This window comes from Mirounga angustirostris, unplaced genomic scaffold (genome assembly GCF_029215605.1).
Source record: "Mirounga angustirostris isolate CCGP_5_RB_7025 unplaced genomic scaffold, mMirAng1.0.hap1 SCAF_16, whole genome shotgun sequence".
NCBI lineage: Eukaryota > Metazoa > Chordata > Mammalia > Carnivora > Phocidae > Mirounga > Mirounga angustirostris.
Genome location: NW_026991724.1, coordinates 28,157,569 through 28,173,804, shown reverse-complemented (window position 1 = coordinate 28,173,804; position 16,236 = coordinate 28,157,569). Strand labels below are relative to the sequence as shown.

Below are 16,236 nucleotides of genomic sequence, written 5' to 3'. Positions count from 1 at the left end.
ATTTTTTTGAGATACAATTGACATGTAACATTATATTAGTTTCAGGTGTACAGTGATTAGAAACACATATATATTGCAAAATGATGACTACAGTAAGTTCAGTTAACATCCATCACCGCACATAATTACAAATTTTTTTCCTTGCGATGAGAACTTTTCAAGATCTACTCTCTTAGCAACTTTCAAATATACAGGATAGTATTGTTAACTGGAGTCACCTTGCTGTATGTGACATCCCCAGGACTTATTGATTATATAGTTGGAACTTTGTATCTTTTGACCCCCCCCACCCTGTTTGCCCACTCCCACCCCTGCCTCTGGCAACCACCAGTTGATCTTCTTTATCTATGAGTTTGGGTTTTTTTTTTTAAAGTTTAGGTTCCACATATAAGTGAGATCATATATTATTTGTCTTTCTCTGTCTGACTTATTTCACTTGGCGTAATGCCCTCAAGGTCTATCTGTGTTGTCACAAATGGTAGGATTTTCTTCTTTTTTATGGCTGAAATTGTGCATATATACCATGGTGTGTGTGTGTGTGTCACTTTCTCCCCCCACACACACACGGACACACAAACACACTCCATCATTTTTATACATTCATGCATCCATGGATGTCTTGTTCCCATGTCTTGGCTATTGTTCATAATGCTGCAGTGAACGTAGGGGTGCAGGGATCTTTTTGAGTTAGTGTTTCCACTTAAGTACCCAGCAGTGGAATTGCTGGATCATAGGGTAGTTCTATTTTTAGCTTTTTTTTAAAAAAAAGATTTTATTTATTTATTTGACAAAGAAAGAGAGAGCATTAGCAGGGGGAGGGGCAGAGGAAGAGGGAGAAGCAGACTCCCCACGGAGCAGGAAGCATGACATGAGGCCGATCCCAGGACCCCGGGATCATGACCTGAGCCCAAGGCAGATGCTTAACCGACTGAGCCACCCAGGCGCCCCTATTTTTGACTTTTTGAGGAGCCTCCATACTGTTTCCCACAGTGGCTGCACCAGTTTGCATCCCCAACCCCAGTGCATGAGGGGTCCCTTTTCTTCATCCTCCTCAGCTCTTGTTATGTCTTGTTTTTTGATGGTGGTCATTCTAACAGGTAGGAGGTTCTGATAGCTCATGGTGGTTTTTGTTTTTTTTTAAGATTTTATTTATTTACGAGAGAGAGAATGAGAGAGAGCATGAGAGGGAGGAGGGTCAGAGGGAGAAGCAGACTCCCCGCTGAGCAGGGAGCCCGACGCGGGACTTGATCCCCGGACTCCAGGATCATGACCTGAGCCGAAGGCAGTCGCTTAACCAACTGAGCCACCCAGGCACCCCTCTCATGGTGGTTTTGATCTGCATTTCCTCGTTCACTCATTTATGTATGTACAGGCTCGTGGATGGTTATTTTATTCTGTGGTTTTAAATCCAGAACCACTGACATTTATTTTGCGGTTCCCTTGAATCCTGTCATCCTCTAGTCTATCCTTTTATGTCTTGAGGTGGGTGATGGTCAACTTGTCTTCAGCCACCTAGTGGAAAATGTTTGCATGGCGGCGGCAGGCTCCTGAGAATGGAGCATGGACTGTCTTTATTCCTGGGTTGGGGGGGGGATCCCCACTTTAACAATCTCCACACGAGTGTCAGCAGATAGGCAGGAAGTCCTGTTACAAGCCGCAGCGTGGGACAGGGAAATGCCACTGGGACCTCACTGTCAAGGTGCACGTGGTCTGGAGTAGGATGTGGCAAACTTTCTATAAAAGACCAGATGGGAAATATTTGGGGCTTTGAGGGCCTTCTATGTCTCTTGCCTATTCTGCTTTATTTCCTTTTATCCTTTCAAAAGATAAAAACCATTCTTTTTTTTTTTTTTAAGATTTTTTTTTTATTTATTTATTTGAGAGAGAGAGAATGAGAGACAGAAAGCAGGAGAGGGAGGAGGGTCAGAGGGAGAAGCAGACTCCCCGCGGAGCAGGGAGCCCGATGCGGGACTCGATCCTGGGACTCCAGGATCATGACCTGAGCCGAAGGCAGTCGCTTAACCAACTGAGCCACCCAGGCGCCCCAAGATAAAAACCATTCTTAGCTCACAGGCCACAAGCCTGGATTTGAGTTGGGGGCTGTGGATTTGACTTGGGAGATTCCTGGTCTAGAGAGGTTCTCTATCTGTGCAGTTCAGTGAAGGAGCCCCATGTGGCCAGTGGAACCGTGGAAACGTGGCCAGTGTGACCGAAGAGTTACATTTTTAAATGTTACTTAAGTTTCATCAATTTACCTTTAAAGAGTTGCATGTGGCCGTTGGCTACCACCTTGGACAGTTGAGGTCCAGAGGATGAGATAAAATAGATTCATAAAAGACAGAATGCTAGGACCAGCGTCCATCAGTCTGACAGATTCTCTACCCCAAGGACCTGGGAGTGAGTCCCGATTATCTGGAGATTAGGGTTCCTTTAGGCCAGTTTCCACCCCTGCCATCTCAGGGTGATGGGGCCAAGGAGATACGGTTTGGTTAAAAGTGGCCTCTGGAAAGTCTGCTGCTTCCTGGAGCTCAGGGGAATTAGGGGCTCAGGACCCACACCGACCCTCCATGAGCCCTTGCAGCAAATTTGCTAAGGCTCCCCACCCTGCATGCCCTCCTCCCTCCCTCTGTGTATCCTATGGATTTCCAGCAGGCACCTGCAAAACTATGTAGGTTTCGGAATCTGGTGGGGAGAGGGTCCATCGTTGTCATCAGATTCGAAGCACATCTGCAGGCCCCCAAGGACCGAAGCATTGCTGTTACTTACAGTGAACATCTGTTCTCACAGCAGTGTCCTTCCTGTCTCCCTTGCTGTCCCGTGAACAGCTCATCACTCACGATGTGCATCCAGCTTTCTGCTGACTTTCTTGGATGCATGACTTCAATGGAAGCTCACACCCATCCCATGAGGTTTCTGTGACTCTTTCCCTCAGTGCACACACGAAGGGGCTGTGAACATTAGCTTCATTTGCAGATGAGACCGTGAAGCACTGGCCCATGGCCCCCACGGCCCATGCTGTGTCGAGCCCAGATTCGGGCCCAGACCTCCGTGAGTGAGCACCTGCTTCCACTTTGCCCCTACGAGCACCCCTCTCCTCACCCCAGCCCCTGCCTTGCTAGGCAGTGAAATCCAGAGCCTGCCGTCCTCCTAACCCCTGGCTTGTATTGCATTCTCGCCATTATCAATGGTCATTATTACTCAGAAACATTGTCATAGTCACAACTCACATTTGTCTGGCTTAGGATATGTCCCTGTCATTGCGCACCGTGGCTTTTCATCCTGACCACTGTGGTCTAGAATTATTCTTGTTCTATGCCTGAGGGAACAAACAGGCCCACGCAGGAAATGACTTGTCCAGGATCATGCAGTTTAGAGGTGGCATCTGAAGTGGGTTTGAACCCAGGCAGTCTGGGAGGAAAGGCCAAGCTCTCAGCCCAGTGGAGCGATTCTGAACCACGTGGCGAGCTTTAAAACACACAGATGCCTGGACCCTATATCCAGAGACCCTGATTTCGTGGGTCTGGGTGCAGCCAGGGCATGGGGACTCTTATAAACAGCTCCTCGGGAGACTCTGATGTCATAGCTACTCTGCTTTCCTGTCTCAGAGCGAGATTCTTCCTGGTTCAGGCTGACATCCCAACAGGGTCCTGTCGTGGGAAACCGAGGAGTGGGGCCTCAGAAAATTCCAGAACCTTTGGGGAACTTACAGGTGGAGGTTTTAGGCCTCCATAGTTTATGAGTGTGGTTTGGACCAGAAGGCAGCAGAGGAGGATGGTGCTGCTGATACAGGCCATTGGCTCCTCGTTCTCCCCTTCATCATCTCACGCTAAAGGAAAAGGCAGGATTTTTCTTTTTGCTCTTGGCAACCCTTGTCCTTGTAAATTAAAATGGAAAACGATAGTGTCGGTCGTCTCTAGTCTAGTCATTATTTGGTTCCTTTGCTGGCGTCTAAATGGCCAGCAGGCCTGCCCCAGCGGAGACCCCCACCCAGCAGGAGAGAGAGGCCAGTTGGGTTTTGAGACCCAGATTACTTCAGCTACGGCCCTAAACTTCTTCCAGGCTTGGCTCAGCTGTGAGCAGAATGTGGTGGAGGAAGATGACATTCTTCCGTGAGCGGGGCCTGGGGCCTGGGGGCCTGGGGTGGGGAGCAGCATCCGGGGCTTCTTTCAGCAGCTCTGTGCTCCGCAGGGCTCACCCCCGGCCCCGGTCCCCACAAGCTTTCCAGCACACGAGCCAGGCACCACGCATCTCTTCACACCCAGCCCCACCTACTTTGCAGAGATGGCAGAGGTCGAAATTGCACCTATCTCCCAAATAAGAAGGTGGTGGGTCAGTCAGGTTTTTAAGGAAGGGGCAGAGCTGGGATCCCAGCCCAGGTGGTCTGGGCCAAGGCTCCCACCCTGCACCCCAGGCTCTCTTGTCTTCCTCCTCCATCCATTTGGGACCTGCGTACTGGAGTCTCTGTGGGTGGGCAGAAGCCCTTCTATGCACCTCTTTCTCACCTTGAGCTGCCTTTTCTTCGAAGTCACTAAGTCAGGAGCCGCTACTGGATTTTTTTAATGGCACATGGCCCTTTTATTTCAGTGTTTCTGCTTTAAAAGAGTCACCCCATCTCAATCCAGGGAGGCAGCAAGTAGGACTCCCAATGCCAACCCTGAGGAGGCCAGGTCCTTTTTTTCTCTTTCCCCAGAGCCTGCTGGCCAATTTTGTTGCCATCTTGTACTCATTTAGGCTGATGATGGATTGAAAACATCATCCAAGGGAACAAAACCGCTATTCTCCCCAGGCCCCAGGCCTGAAGCCAAGCAGCCAGCGGCTAAAAAGAAAGCCTGATGCTCTGTAACTTTATCTGTAAAAGGGCACCCTTGGTGAACATGCTCGGGACGCAGAAAACGTCTACCCCCTGCCTGTCCCTGGTGGGGCAGAGAAGTCTCCCTCCACCCCAGCGCGAATCCTCTGGGCTCAAATGTCAAGGAAGAAACTGAGCCCGTTTGGCCTGCAGACTTCGGAAAACCTGGACCATATACTTTACAATGATTCATTTTCATTAAACTGCTGGAAAAGTACAACAAACCCCAGTTAGTTGTGCTAACCCCTGAGGCTTGAGCCTGCTGGGGAGAGAGGCTGGGTTCACATTTCTTTTCCTGGGAATCCGCTCAGGAGTCCTGCCTTTTCACTGGCGAAATATCTAGGCGAGCCCCGAGAACATGAACCTGGTCTTCACATGCACGTGGGGACCTTTCGACCCTCTGGCTGGACAGTGGCGTCATTTTAGCAAGTTTCAGGCCAAGTACAGTGGGTCCAGTGCCTTTTATCATCATTTTAATAGTCAAATGGGCCAGATGGTTAGCGACACCATTCAACCCTCAACCCATTGAAAACAATGGAGAAGGAGAATGAAGAGTCAGATGGCTTCAGACCTGATTCTGGTTCTCTATCTTTTTGGATAGGCCCACCCTCTCTTCTTCTTCTTCTTCTTTTTCTTCTTCTTCTTCTTCTTCGTCGTCGTCATCTTCGTCTTCGTCTTCTTCCTCTTCCTCTTCCTCTTCCTCCTCCTCTTCTTTCTCTTCTTCTTCCTCTCCTCTTCTTCCCTCTTCTTCCCTCTTCTCTTTCCTCTTCTCTCCTCTTCTCTCCTCTTTCCTCCTCCTCCTCCTCCTCCTTCTCTCTCCTTCTCTTCTTTCCCCTCCTCCCCCTCCCTCTCCTCCTACCTTCCTCCTCCCCATCCTTCTCCCCCCAGCCCCCTCTGTCTTTCTCTAGGGCATAGGAGAAGAGCCTAAGTCAGGGCATCATTTTGAGTTGACACTAGCCAGGCACATAAATCGGGCCAGGAAGTGTGTTCTAGATGGAAAGGAACAGAAAGTTCCAAGGCCCAGAGCAACATGAGCCTCAGATGATGGAGAAATGAGAGTGGCTGGCCATGGCCAGGAGTCCAAGGAATGGTGAGCTAGGACAGGGGATGCCCTGGGTAGGGGACAGTTAGGAAAGGCCTCAGGTTCTGGAAGGCTTATGTTTTTATCCTTTGGACCAGGATTTCATAACCTCCACATTTTTAGCATTACAGGCTAGGAAATTCTCTGTTGGGGCAGGGTTGTCCTGTGCACTTGGGATGTTTAGTAACATCTCTGGCCTCTGCCCACGAGAGAGGAGCAGCATCTCCCTCCACTCCAGATGTCACAACCCAGAAATTGCCGAACATCCCTGGGAAGCTGGGGCCAAAACTGCCCCAGGGAGAAGCACTGATGGAGGTGATAAAGAGCCTTTGAGGACTCGGGTGGGAGAGGGACCGATTAGGACAGTCAGACGGATGGTTCTACAGCAGCCCAGACTGGAGTTAAGGGGCCGTGGAGAGACTTGGGTAGTGGAGATGCAGGGAGATTTCTGTAACAGTCCAGGGGGAAGAGAATGTGGGTCTGGCCTGGGACACGGCTGAAAGGGTGGGGACGTTGGTAGCAGACCAGGAGGCAGGGTTAGGAGGGCCAGACCCAGAAGTTGATTGCATGGGGCAGATGCAGGTGGGTGGTTTAAAGCTACAACGTCTGGTGGGGGGCCTCAGGGATGGGGGCCGTCCGGGGAAGGGGTATGTGGGCCTTTGTGGGCCACACAGCTTTGCCCATTCACTCATACTTGCTCACCTGCAGACACATACGCCCATCCACATCCCCCTCTGTCCCTCTCTCCCTCTGCCACACCTCTGCACCTCCTCTCAGCTCACCTGCTCCCCCACACCTGGCAGAGAAGGTACCAGCCACCCCCCTCCCCGGGAACCTGCCGGCTGACTTCCTGGGGCTAACTCCCTCGGTCATTTTGGGGGCACTCCTTAGCTCCTTTGCTGCTCCTTGAAGGCTGGGACTGGCTCGTGATAGTTACTATTACCATATAGTAATTGTGAAGCATATCCTGAGTTCTAGGTACTGTCTCAGGTTCTGTGATTTCATCCTCATGAGAAGCATTTTCCTGAGAAAGGAAAGGGCTCAAGATGGGGAATGTTTGCACCAGCTTCTGTGCCCACCCCCCAACCCCACGGGAGCTCCATGTGGCTGGAGCCCACACCTGCTTGTCCACAGCCGTTCCCCGGCCCCCAGCACTGCCTGCCTGCCTCACTGCACACGTGCAGAATGAGTTTGCGCAATCAGAGGAAGGATTCAGGCCGCCGGTCGCCGGTGGCAGGGCCAGGGTGGGAGCCCAGGTCTGTCTGACCCCCGTTTTGGGCCATGTTCTTCTAATTGCCTTCACGTTCTTGCAAATAGACCTCAATTTGGAATGGATGAATAAATGAACGCATGAGTTCACGCACAAGGGCAGTGGTGGCCTCCTCAAATGCAGTCACCTGCCCAAGGATAAGCTAACCAGGGTTCCAGACTCAGGGTGCACTTTCCTCACAAGCCCAGCATCTTCCAGGGTCTAATGCATTGCTCCAAGCGAGCACAGCCCCCTGCCTCTGATTCTGTGGGCTCCTCTGATCCCCAGGCATACAAAATAGTCCAAGCCCACATTTTATGAGTCTCTCTGAGCCTTTTCTTTCCCCTTAGGCACAGAAAGCCAATTTTATTTTGCCAGGAAAGTAAAGACAGTTTCTGGAAGACTCTTGCTCTAAAGAAAACCTGTAATTTGGGCAGACCTATTGTTCAGGGGGCGGGGGGCAGGTTCTCAGCTTTGGCTGCCCAGGAGAATCTCTTGGGGAATTTAAAAGATGCTGGTGCCCAGGCCCATTCCCCCACGGGATCTAAGTTAATTGGTTGAGAGTGGGGCCCAGACATCAGGAATTGTTAAAAAGATCTCTGCGTGATTCAAATGTGCAGGGTGAGAAGTTGATAGGCCTCCCAAGTGACATTCTCCGTACCTTGAATTTCTCTTTTGGGGGGAGTGGGTGAGGGGGAAGAGGAGGGAAGGGAGGAGGGGTGGTTGGGGGGTAGAGAGACAGAGATACAGACAGGCAGAGAGACAATTGACTACCCCCCCCCCAGTTTATCCACTGTGGGCGTGCAAAGTTTTGCCACTAGTGTGTTGTTCTTTTGAGTTAAAGCACTCCTCTAGGGAAGGACAATATATCATGCTACTTTTAGCCTTTAACACTAGTCACCCTGGACAGTGTGAGGGACCTGGACAGAAGGGAGAGGATGCCTCCAGGTTGGGGGAGGAGCTGCTGAGAGAAGTTGAGGGCCTGTGGGAGGCTCCCTGGTTCCTCTTAGGTGGGTCCTGGGTCTCATTTTTTAGAAGATGGATTATTGGATTCAGCAAGAAAGGTTGTGAGCAGGTGTTCCTGATCCAACAATCTGCTCTGAGCTAACAAACCGAACCGTCAGGCCCGGGCTTAGCACTGGGGACCCAGAGATGGCTCATCCACCTCCTTACCCTAGGGAGAGCTCTGCATGCAGCCGGCCCTCATGTGGCAGGAGCAGGAGTGGCTTGGGAAATGAGCCAAGAGCCACAAGAATGGGAAGGGTTGAAAGATCCCTGCCACGGGTGATCATGGAGGCCTCCCAGAGGAGATGACATTGGAGCAGGGGCCTTGGAGGGTATTGGTAGTTTGTCGCCTCTGAGTGCAGGGTGTAGACACTGGTTCTGGGTGCCCTTGAAGCTCTCAGCTCCCAACCCTTGTCACACTTTATTGTGATTGTGCTCTTAATGCTGCCTCTGGTGCTAGAATGTAAGCCCCCCACACAAGGCATCGTGTGCAGCTGAGGCCCAAGATGCACTGAGGGACAAATAATCTGGGTGCAGGGGGACACCTTCCCAGGCTGTCCCCCTTCCAGGGCAACAGTTCTGCTTTCTTTGTCTTGCAGGGATACAGAATTGTGTGGGGAGTGGGGGTGGGGAGGGGTTTCCTCCCTCCCCTGGGACCTGGTCTATTACTGTATCAGTTGGTCTCACTTGACCTTCGGTTTGATCCTAATGACTTGGATTAGATTCTAACTAGCAGCTGGTCATTTTCTGTGCAATTCTACTGTTTCTTCACTGAAGATTGAATGAGGAACCCCAGTAGTCTCAAACCTCATTTTTCTTCTATTTGTTTGTTTTCCTTACTTTCAAATACCCCACTTTTTATCAAAGGACACTTCATATTATAAGTATTGTCAAGAAGTGCATGTCACTGGGGCGCCTGGGTGGCTCAGTTGGTTAAGCGGCTGCCTTCGGCTCAGGTCATGATCCTGGGGTCCTGGGATCGAACCCCGCATCAGGCTCCCTGCTCCGCAGGAAGCCTGCTTCTCCCTCTCCCTCTGCCTGCCTCTCTGTCTACTTGTTCTCTCTCTATCTCTCTGTCAAATAAATAAATAAAATCTTTAAAAAAAAAGAAGTGCATGTCACTGAGGGATGGTTCAGGAATGTCACAGCCTGAGCACAACCATGTGACCAGCACCCAGATCAAGAAACATAACTGGCAAGTGTCCCAGAAATTCCTACAGTGTCCCTTCCCATTCTGTACACCCGTCGTCCCCACCCCGGGAGCACATGCCCTTCCTGACTTCTAACTCCTCAGGTTAGTTTTGCCTATTGTAGTTTATATGAGTGGAATTAGAAAGTACCGACTTCTTTGGGTTTGGTTTTGACTTCATTTTTTTTTTAAGATTTTATTTATTCATTTGAGACACAGAGATACAGAGAGAGAGCACAAGCAGTGGGAGAGGCATAGGGAGAGGGAGAAGCAGACTCCCTGCTGAGCCCGGAGTCCGATGCAGGGCTCGATCCCGGGACTCCGGGATCATGACCTGAGCCGAAGGCAGATGCTTAACCGACTGAGCCACCAGGCGCCCCTTGGTTTTGACTTCTTTCTCACAGGATTTTCGTGAGAGGTCCATCCACAGAGAGCTAGTTGCCTCCTGATATTCCATTTTATGAATGTATCATAATTGATGCATTCTACTGTCGATGGGTATTTGAGTATTTTTTCAGTTTGAGGTGATGGTGGTTCATGCTGCTGTGAACATTCTAGAACACGTGTTTTGGTGAACATATATACACATTTCTGTTGAGTACATACCCAGGAATAGGATTGCTGGGGCACGGGATATGCGTACCTTTAACTTAGTGCCCATTCCCAAAGAGAAGAAACGTTTATTCTCATCTTAGTCCCTAGACAGGCACGTATAAACTCAGCAACATGAACATTTGGGACTGGATATAATTCTTTGTTGTTAGAGGCTGTCCTGTGTGTTGTAGGATGTCCCAGGTCACGATTCTCCAGATGTCAGGAGCACAGCCTCCCTCCCTAATTCACGACCTTCAAAGAGGTCTCCACACCTGGCCGAATATTCCGTTGTCTCCCCGGGGTTGGGGGGCAGGTCAGAATTACCCTATCACTCCGCTGCTCTAGGCTGTGAGCACTTGAAGGGCCGGGACTTTTCCTGTTATTTCCCCGCCATCCCCCTAGGACCAGGCGTGCTGGTGGCATTCAAGAGGTTTGTGTTATTGTTTCGAAAACAGACGTGAGGGGAAGACTTGCTCTGCTGGCCCAGGGCGGGCCCGTCCCCGGGACTGGCCACCACTGAGCAGGGCAGGCCCACGCAATGCGGGGCAGGGGTTGACGCAGCCCAAGGCCAGTCTCCATCGGTGGGCATTTTCGGGGACTGGCCCGCGGCCATGGCCTCGGTCATCCTGTCTGATGACACCGTCCCCGCCCCCCCGGCCCCCTCCCCTCTCCTCTCCTCTGGGCAGGCGTGGCGTCCTGCACCTGCACGAGAGCAGCGGGATCCATGACATCGGCCTGCCCCAGTGGCAACTCTCACTCTGTCTGATGGTCGTCGTGGTCATCCTGTTTTTTAGCCTCTGGAAAGGAGTGAAGACATCAGGAAAGGTAATATCTTTGTTTCTATTTAAGTTGGGACGTTGTCCTGAAAGAGAAGATCTTTTTTTCTAGCTGTCACTAGATGGTCAGCAAAAAGCAAGGGTGGGAGGAGTGGAGGTCCGGAGCCTGGGTTTGCCCCCATCCCGGCTCTGCCACTGGCTGACTGGGAGGCCCGCGACAAGTCCCTTCCCTTCCTGAAGCCCAGGACTCCCTCATCCAGGGGTGAGGGGGTACCTCAGGGCTCCATACTTCTCCACCAAAGCTCCCAGGGATTGGGACACCCCAAGGGTCTTGGGAAAAAGCCTCAGGTGACCTATTGACATGTGTTTGATAAATCACAAATTCTGGCCTAAAAGCGGATGCACATTTGCACCCTTCTCTGGAATATAACCATTTCCTTCACTATCAAATCCATGCACTTTGTCCAGCAGAGTACTGAGTGCCTGCAAGGGTCTAGGTTTCCTGGGAAGAGGGGCATGGTGGGGGAGGAGGGCCTCCAGAGTCGGCATTCTGACCTGGGTGACACCTCCCCCCCACCCCTGGCTTCAGTCCCTCGGGGGGAGTACACACATCTCATGGCCCATGTTGATTCTGATCCCGGGGAACATCAGAACAACCCCATTTGGACCCTGTGGGATCCATGTGGAGCTCCACTGTCTTAATGAGGCTATAGGTGAGAAATGGTCTTTCCAGTGTTGTGATTAGTTACTGCTGTGTAACAGAACAGCCTGAGACATAGTGATGTAAAAGAACCATTTGGTACCTCTCATGATGCTGTGGGTTGACTGAGATCTGATAGGTGGGTCTTCTGCTCCATGTGATGTTGCCTGGCTCCATATCTGGGGGCTTGGCTGAGCTAGAATGTCCAAGATGGTGCACACTCACGGATGGTAGTTGGTCCTGGCTAGGAGCCCAGCTGGAGCCATCAACCAGAGCGTCTTAGGTTGTTTCCACAAAACCTCTCCAAGTGGCTTGGGCTTCTCGCAGCATGGCGGCCGAGTTCCAAGAGCAAGTTCCAGGCAGACAAGCCCCAGTGTGCAAGTAGCTCTTCCCATCTCTGCTTGCATCATGCTTGCTGTTGGCCCAATGGCCAAGACAAATCTTGTGGTAAAGCCCAGAGTCAGTGTGGGAGGGGACTAACCCAGGGGCGAGTTCACTGGGGGTCATGAGGCAACAGTCTACCGTAATCAGGCAAGTGGGACTTTGTGAGAAGCCTCATTAAACAAGTGACTGGGCAAGTGGCATGCATCAGGGTGATCTCTGGTATCCCTAGAGTCCTTGGTCATGCCATTGAGGGCAAAGGTAGTGGCAGGGGACCGGCAGCCAGTGGGGCTGAAATCTGTCAAGAAAGGCTTGACATGGAACCTCCTGTCTGCATGTTGAAGACACAGTGTCTGCCCCAAGGAGGAACCCAAATAAAGTGCAGACCAGGGCTGCAAGCAATTCTGAGATAGAGCAAAACCAGGCGAGGACCACTACCATCCCAGCACCTGGCACATAGTAGGTCTTCAGTAAGTATTTAGTGAAGGATTCATGAGGAAAGGAAGGAAGGTAGGAAGAAAGGAAAAAGGGTGGGTGGATAAATAAGTTGGGGAGCCTCGCTGAGTGTTCTTTTGAATTCAGTACAGTGTATTAAGCCTTTATGGACACCTACTGTGTGCCAGGCTTGAAGCTAGTACTAGTGATGTAGGAATAAATGAGGCACGGCCCTTCTCCAACTGCTTATCATCTTATGTGCATTACGGACAGGCATGGGTCACCCAGTGTGACTGTCTCTTGAGTCTTCATCCAGAGACACACGCGTGTGCCCCTCGAAATAAACAGTAATGGTCACAAACTGCATACACACTATTCTATGTTTTGCCCCCTTTTTTTTTTTTTTTAATTTTTTGACTTGACTTTGGAGATCATTTCGTATCAGGTACTCAGGTTATATTTTAACTGAAGTACAAACTGGACGTTTCAACTGTCCTTAAATCAGTTTAGCGGATCACCACAATTTTTTGACAAGGAAATGAACTGGAACGCATTGCACACAGTAAAGTCGGAGCTGGCTTGTGGGGTTTGGATTTTAGCTATAGCAATCCGCGTGTTTGCATGTGTTTTGTGTCGGTATACAAGGTGCTTATTACCGTGAGTTGTCACAGTGAAAAAAGTGAGAGATCCTGCATCAGCATTTGCTCTTTGAGCTAAAGACCATGGAGAAGGTGGCGTTTGGCCCAGATCTCTAAGGACAGGAGCAGATAGGGACGGGGCAGAGGGAGGGCATTTTCAGCGGGAGGAACCACCTGAGTAAAGCCACAGAGGTGCTGAAGCCCCAGTCCAGCCTTGTCCAGCCCCTCTGCGCCTTTCCTGGGTATCAGGAGCCGGTGGGAGAATTGCAGAAGGAGTATGAGCTTTACTACCGCACCTGGCCTGGACGTGAGGCCCCCACAGCTCCTGATACTACATTCCAAGATGAAATGCCCTGTAGCCATTGCCAGAGTTGGAACAGCCGGCACTTCCTAGCGTAGCCCTTTGTCAGGAGCTGAGCAGTTGTTGTCTGCAGGGAGACTGATGATAAGAAGGCGCGGAGCTGAGCTTGCTCAGTTCCTCTTTGCAAAGGCACCTTCGAGGAGTCATGCCCTCCCCTTTGGAGTGTGAGGAGGGGCCAGCGGCAATGGCAGGAATGTTGCCCTAGGGAAACCCCCCCACCAGGTGGAAACGAGTCATACTGCAGCCACAGCCCACATTTTCCGTAAATCCCCCAAAGGAAGCCACGGTCCACATTTTGCGTAAATCTTCCAGCTTTCTGGCGGCTGAACAGGGAAGGGCAGTCCCTGTGAAGGGAGCTTTCCAGAATGGGGAGCTTCACTCAGGACATTCCTGTGCCCTGTCTTTAATTGTTTATATAAAGTGGCTCATGAGAAAATCAAGAGCATAGCTTCTTTCTGCCCAGACTGCATCTGGAACAGGACAGGGCTTTTCTTAGCAGGCTTCTGCAGCCACAGAGCAGCCTAAAATGAATTGCAAATGTTCACACTTCCCGTCTTGGCAAGTGAAGGCTCTGTGCCTGGGAGGAGATGTGACTCCACTGCGGCAGCTGGGGGGGCGGGGGATGGCGGGGCAGAGTCTGAATCAGGGAAAGGGGTGACGCCACACTGCACACTCTGACCTTGGCCCATTGACCACCTCAGGGCAGAGGGTGGAGGTTTGAGTGGGGAGTTAGCCCCCGGGGAGTCAGTTGGGCAGCATGTGCCCTGAGGCTTGCAGTCCTGGAATCCTGCCTGCGTTCCCCCTCTCTGGAGTCCTTGGCTGAACTTGGCTCTTAGAGGATGAGCCCAGTCACCGAGTCCCTAAATGTCAGACCAGAAGGCACACAGAGGCCATCTACTCCACTCTGCTCGTACACATGGGGAGGCCGAGACCTGGAGGGGGACAGGGTGTCACCACAGTCTCGAGCACAACTAGGACTTGGCCTTGGCTCCCAGATCTCGGTGGAGTGAGTGATTAAGAACATGGCTTTGTGGCCAGAGCACCTGGTTGGAGTCCAGGTGCTACTATTTCCTGCTGGGTGACCTTGGAATTAAGGCTGCTCCCTACTGAGGGCAGTTAATAATCTTGCCAACCTCCAGGGCTACTGGGAGGATGGAGGAGAGGTCCTTGGTGCAGGGCTGGCAGATGGAAATTGCTCAATAAATGATCCTCGTCCTGCCTTTGACTCCTTCCTCAGCACCCCTTCCAGTGCTCCGTCCCCACCTCAGAGGCTTGCAGAGGCTTGCAGACTGCTCAGTGCAGCTGTGGGGAGGGGCGGGCCCAGCTCCTACCTGCTCTGTTTACTTATTGGACCAAATCTTCAGAAGGCTTGGGCTCCCCTCTGCCTGAAGATAAATCAAGACAACAGAACTGGCTGGGGGCGGCCACCATGTTCTGCCGGTGGCACGGCCAGGTCCTGGGCTGTTTGGGGGATGGGAAAAGACAGACCACCTCTCAGATTCTGGCAAAGAGTGGTGGGGTTGGGGAGAAACCTGGACCAATGAAAAAAAAAAACACCCGAATTTTAGAATTTTTGAATTGAAAGGTCATTTTGTGCCTTGTGAGTTTCAAGTCCTAATTCTACCCAAGTCTTCCCACGAATGGTTCAGTACAAGCTGGTCTGCCTTGTTTAGTGACTTAATCAGACCCCGTTATAGTGAAGAATATCATCTGCATATGAGCAATGAAGATGCTAAAATATTTACAGCTTGGTGGTTTTTTTAACGTAACATCAGTATGTACCCCTCACCCCACAAATCTTGTATGTCTTCGTTATTTGTGTAAATGTCCCTAAAACCCAGTTTGGAGGATCACACATTCTGAATCATTAGAGGTTAAATCAATGCGGTTTTGTAGTGATAAAGCATGGACATTTGTCATATCTGTGTCAGAGTAGACCTTAGTGGTGACCCCGAGCAGTGCTTCTCAACCTTTAATGCACGTAAGAATCACATGGAAGCCTTGTCAAAGCTCAGTATTGCTGGGTCTCTCCTTGAGAGTCTGCTTCCATGGGGGTGGGGCAGGAATGTGCATTTCTGACAAGCTCCTAGGTGATGCTGATGTCTCTGGGCCATGGGACTCACCTTGATCTAGGCAATCCTTTGCCTAATGCCTGGATCTCTGGCTAGATCTGCACACCTTCAGTGACGGGGACCTCACTGTCTCCCCATCTCCCTGGGAAGCTCATTCTCTCTTTAGAGAGCTCTATTCATCAGAAAGTTCTAATTATCAGCCATTGGTTTGAGTTTGGCCGCAGACCCCCATAGAGATTCCTTGGAGTCAAACCTGAGGATGCTTTCTGATGGCTGGAGTATGGTCTCACCTGGCCTGCTAGACTAGCCATTGGGTCTGCAGCCGGTGACATGAGTTGTAAGGAGAACCCAGCAGTTTGGACCCAATACAAAGATATATGAGGGCGCCTCCCGTGCCTGTCACCAAAGAGTTAGACCCGTTTGTCCCCGTTTGGGAGAATAAATCCAGGATTAATGTGGGGCCAACCAACCAGATGCAATGGCTTCAGTTTCCAAGGCCTGTTTTCCTCCTTGTTTTTGGCAATTTGTCCTCCTGTTCCTGCACTTCTGAAAGAAAACAGATCCACAAAGACTCCACCCCCTCCCACATAGTACAAGGGAATGATGGAGGAACAACTGGATAACATGAAACAGAGGAGCCCGATTCCTCTTCTGATTCCCTCAGAAGACATGACCAACCATTGATGCATTGGATTACTCCCTGGCTCATTTGCTCATTCATTCACTTGCTCATTCTTTCATTTGTTCTTGGACTAACTTGGTCATTCACTAACCCTCAGCATTATCACTGGCTCACTCATCTGTCTACCCATCCATATACTCAGCAATTTACTTACCCACCACGCATCTACCATTTAACTATCTACCCAACTATATATCCAACCATCCAGTCATCCATCCATCCAA

The 16,236-nt window shown here is 50.8% G+C and overlaps 1 protein-coding gene across 1 annotated transcript in view; it reads left to right on the top strand.

Annotated features, from left to right (window-relative positions):
• The window catches only part of SLC6A2 (solute carrier family 6 member 2), a 48,018-nt gene that overhangs the window by 16,366 nt on the left and 15,416 nt on the right, over positions 1 to 16,236 (top strand). Inside the window, exon 5 of the mRNA XM_045891104.3 lies at positions 10,654 to 10,792. Coding sequence (XP_045747060.1) covers positions 10,654 to 10,792 — 139 coding nt within the window. The remainder of the gene's footprint in view (positions 1 to 10,653; positions 10,793 to 16,236) is intronic.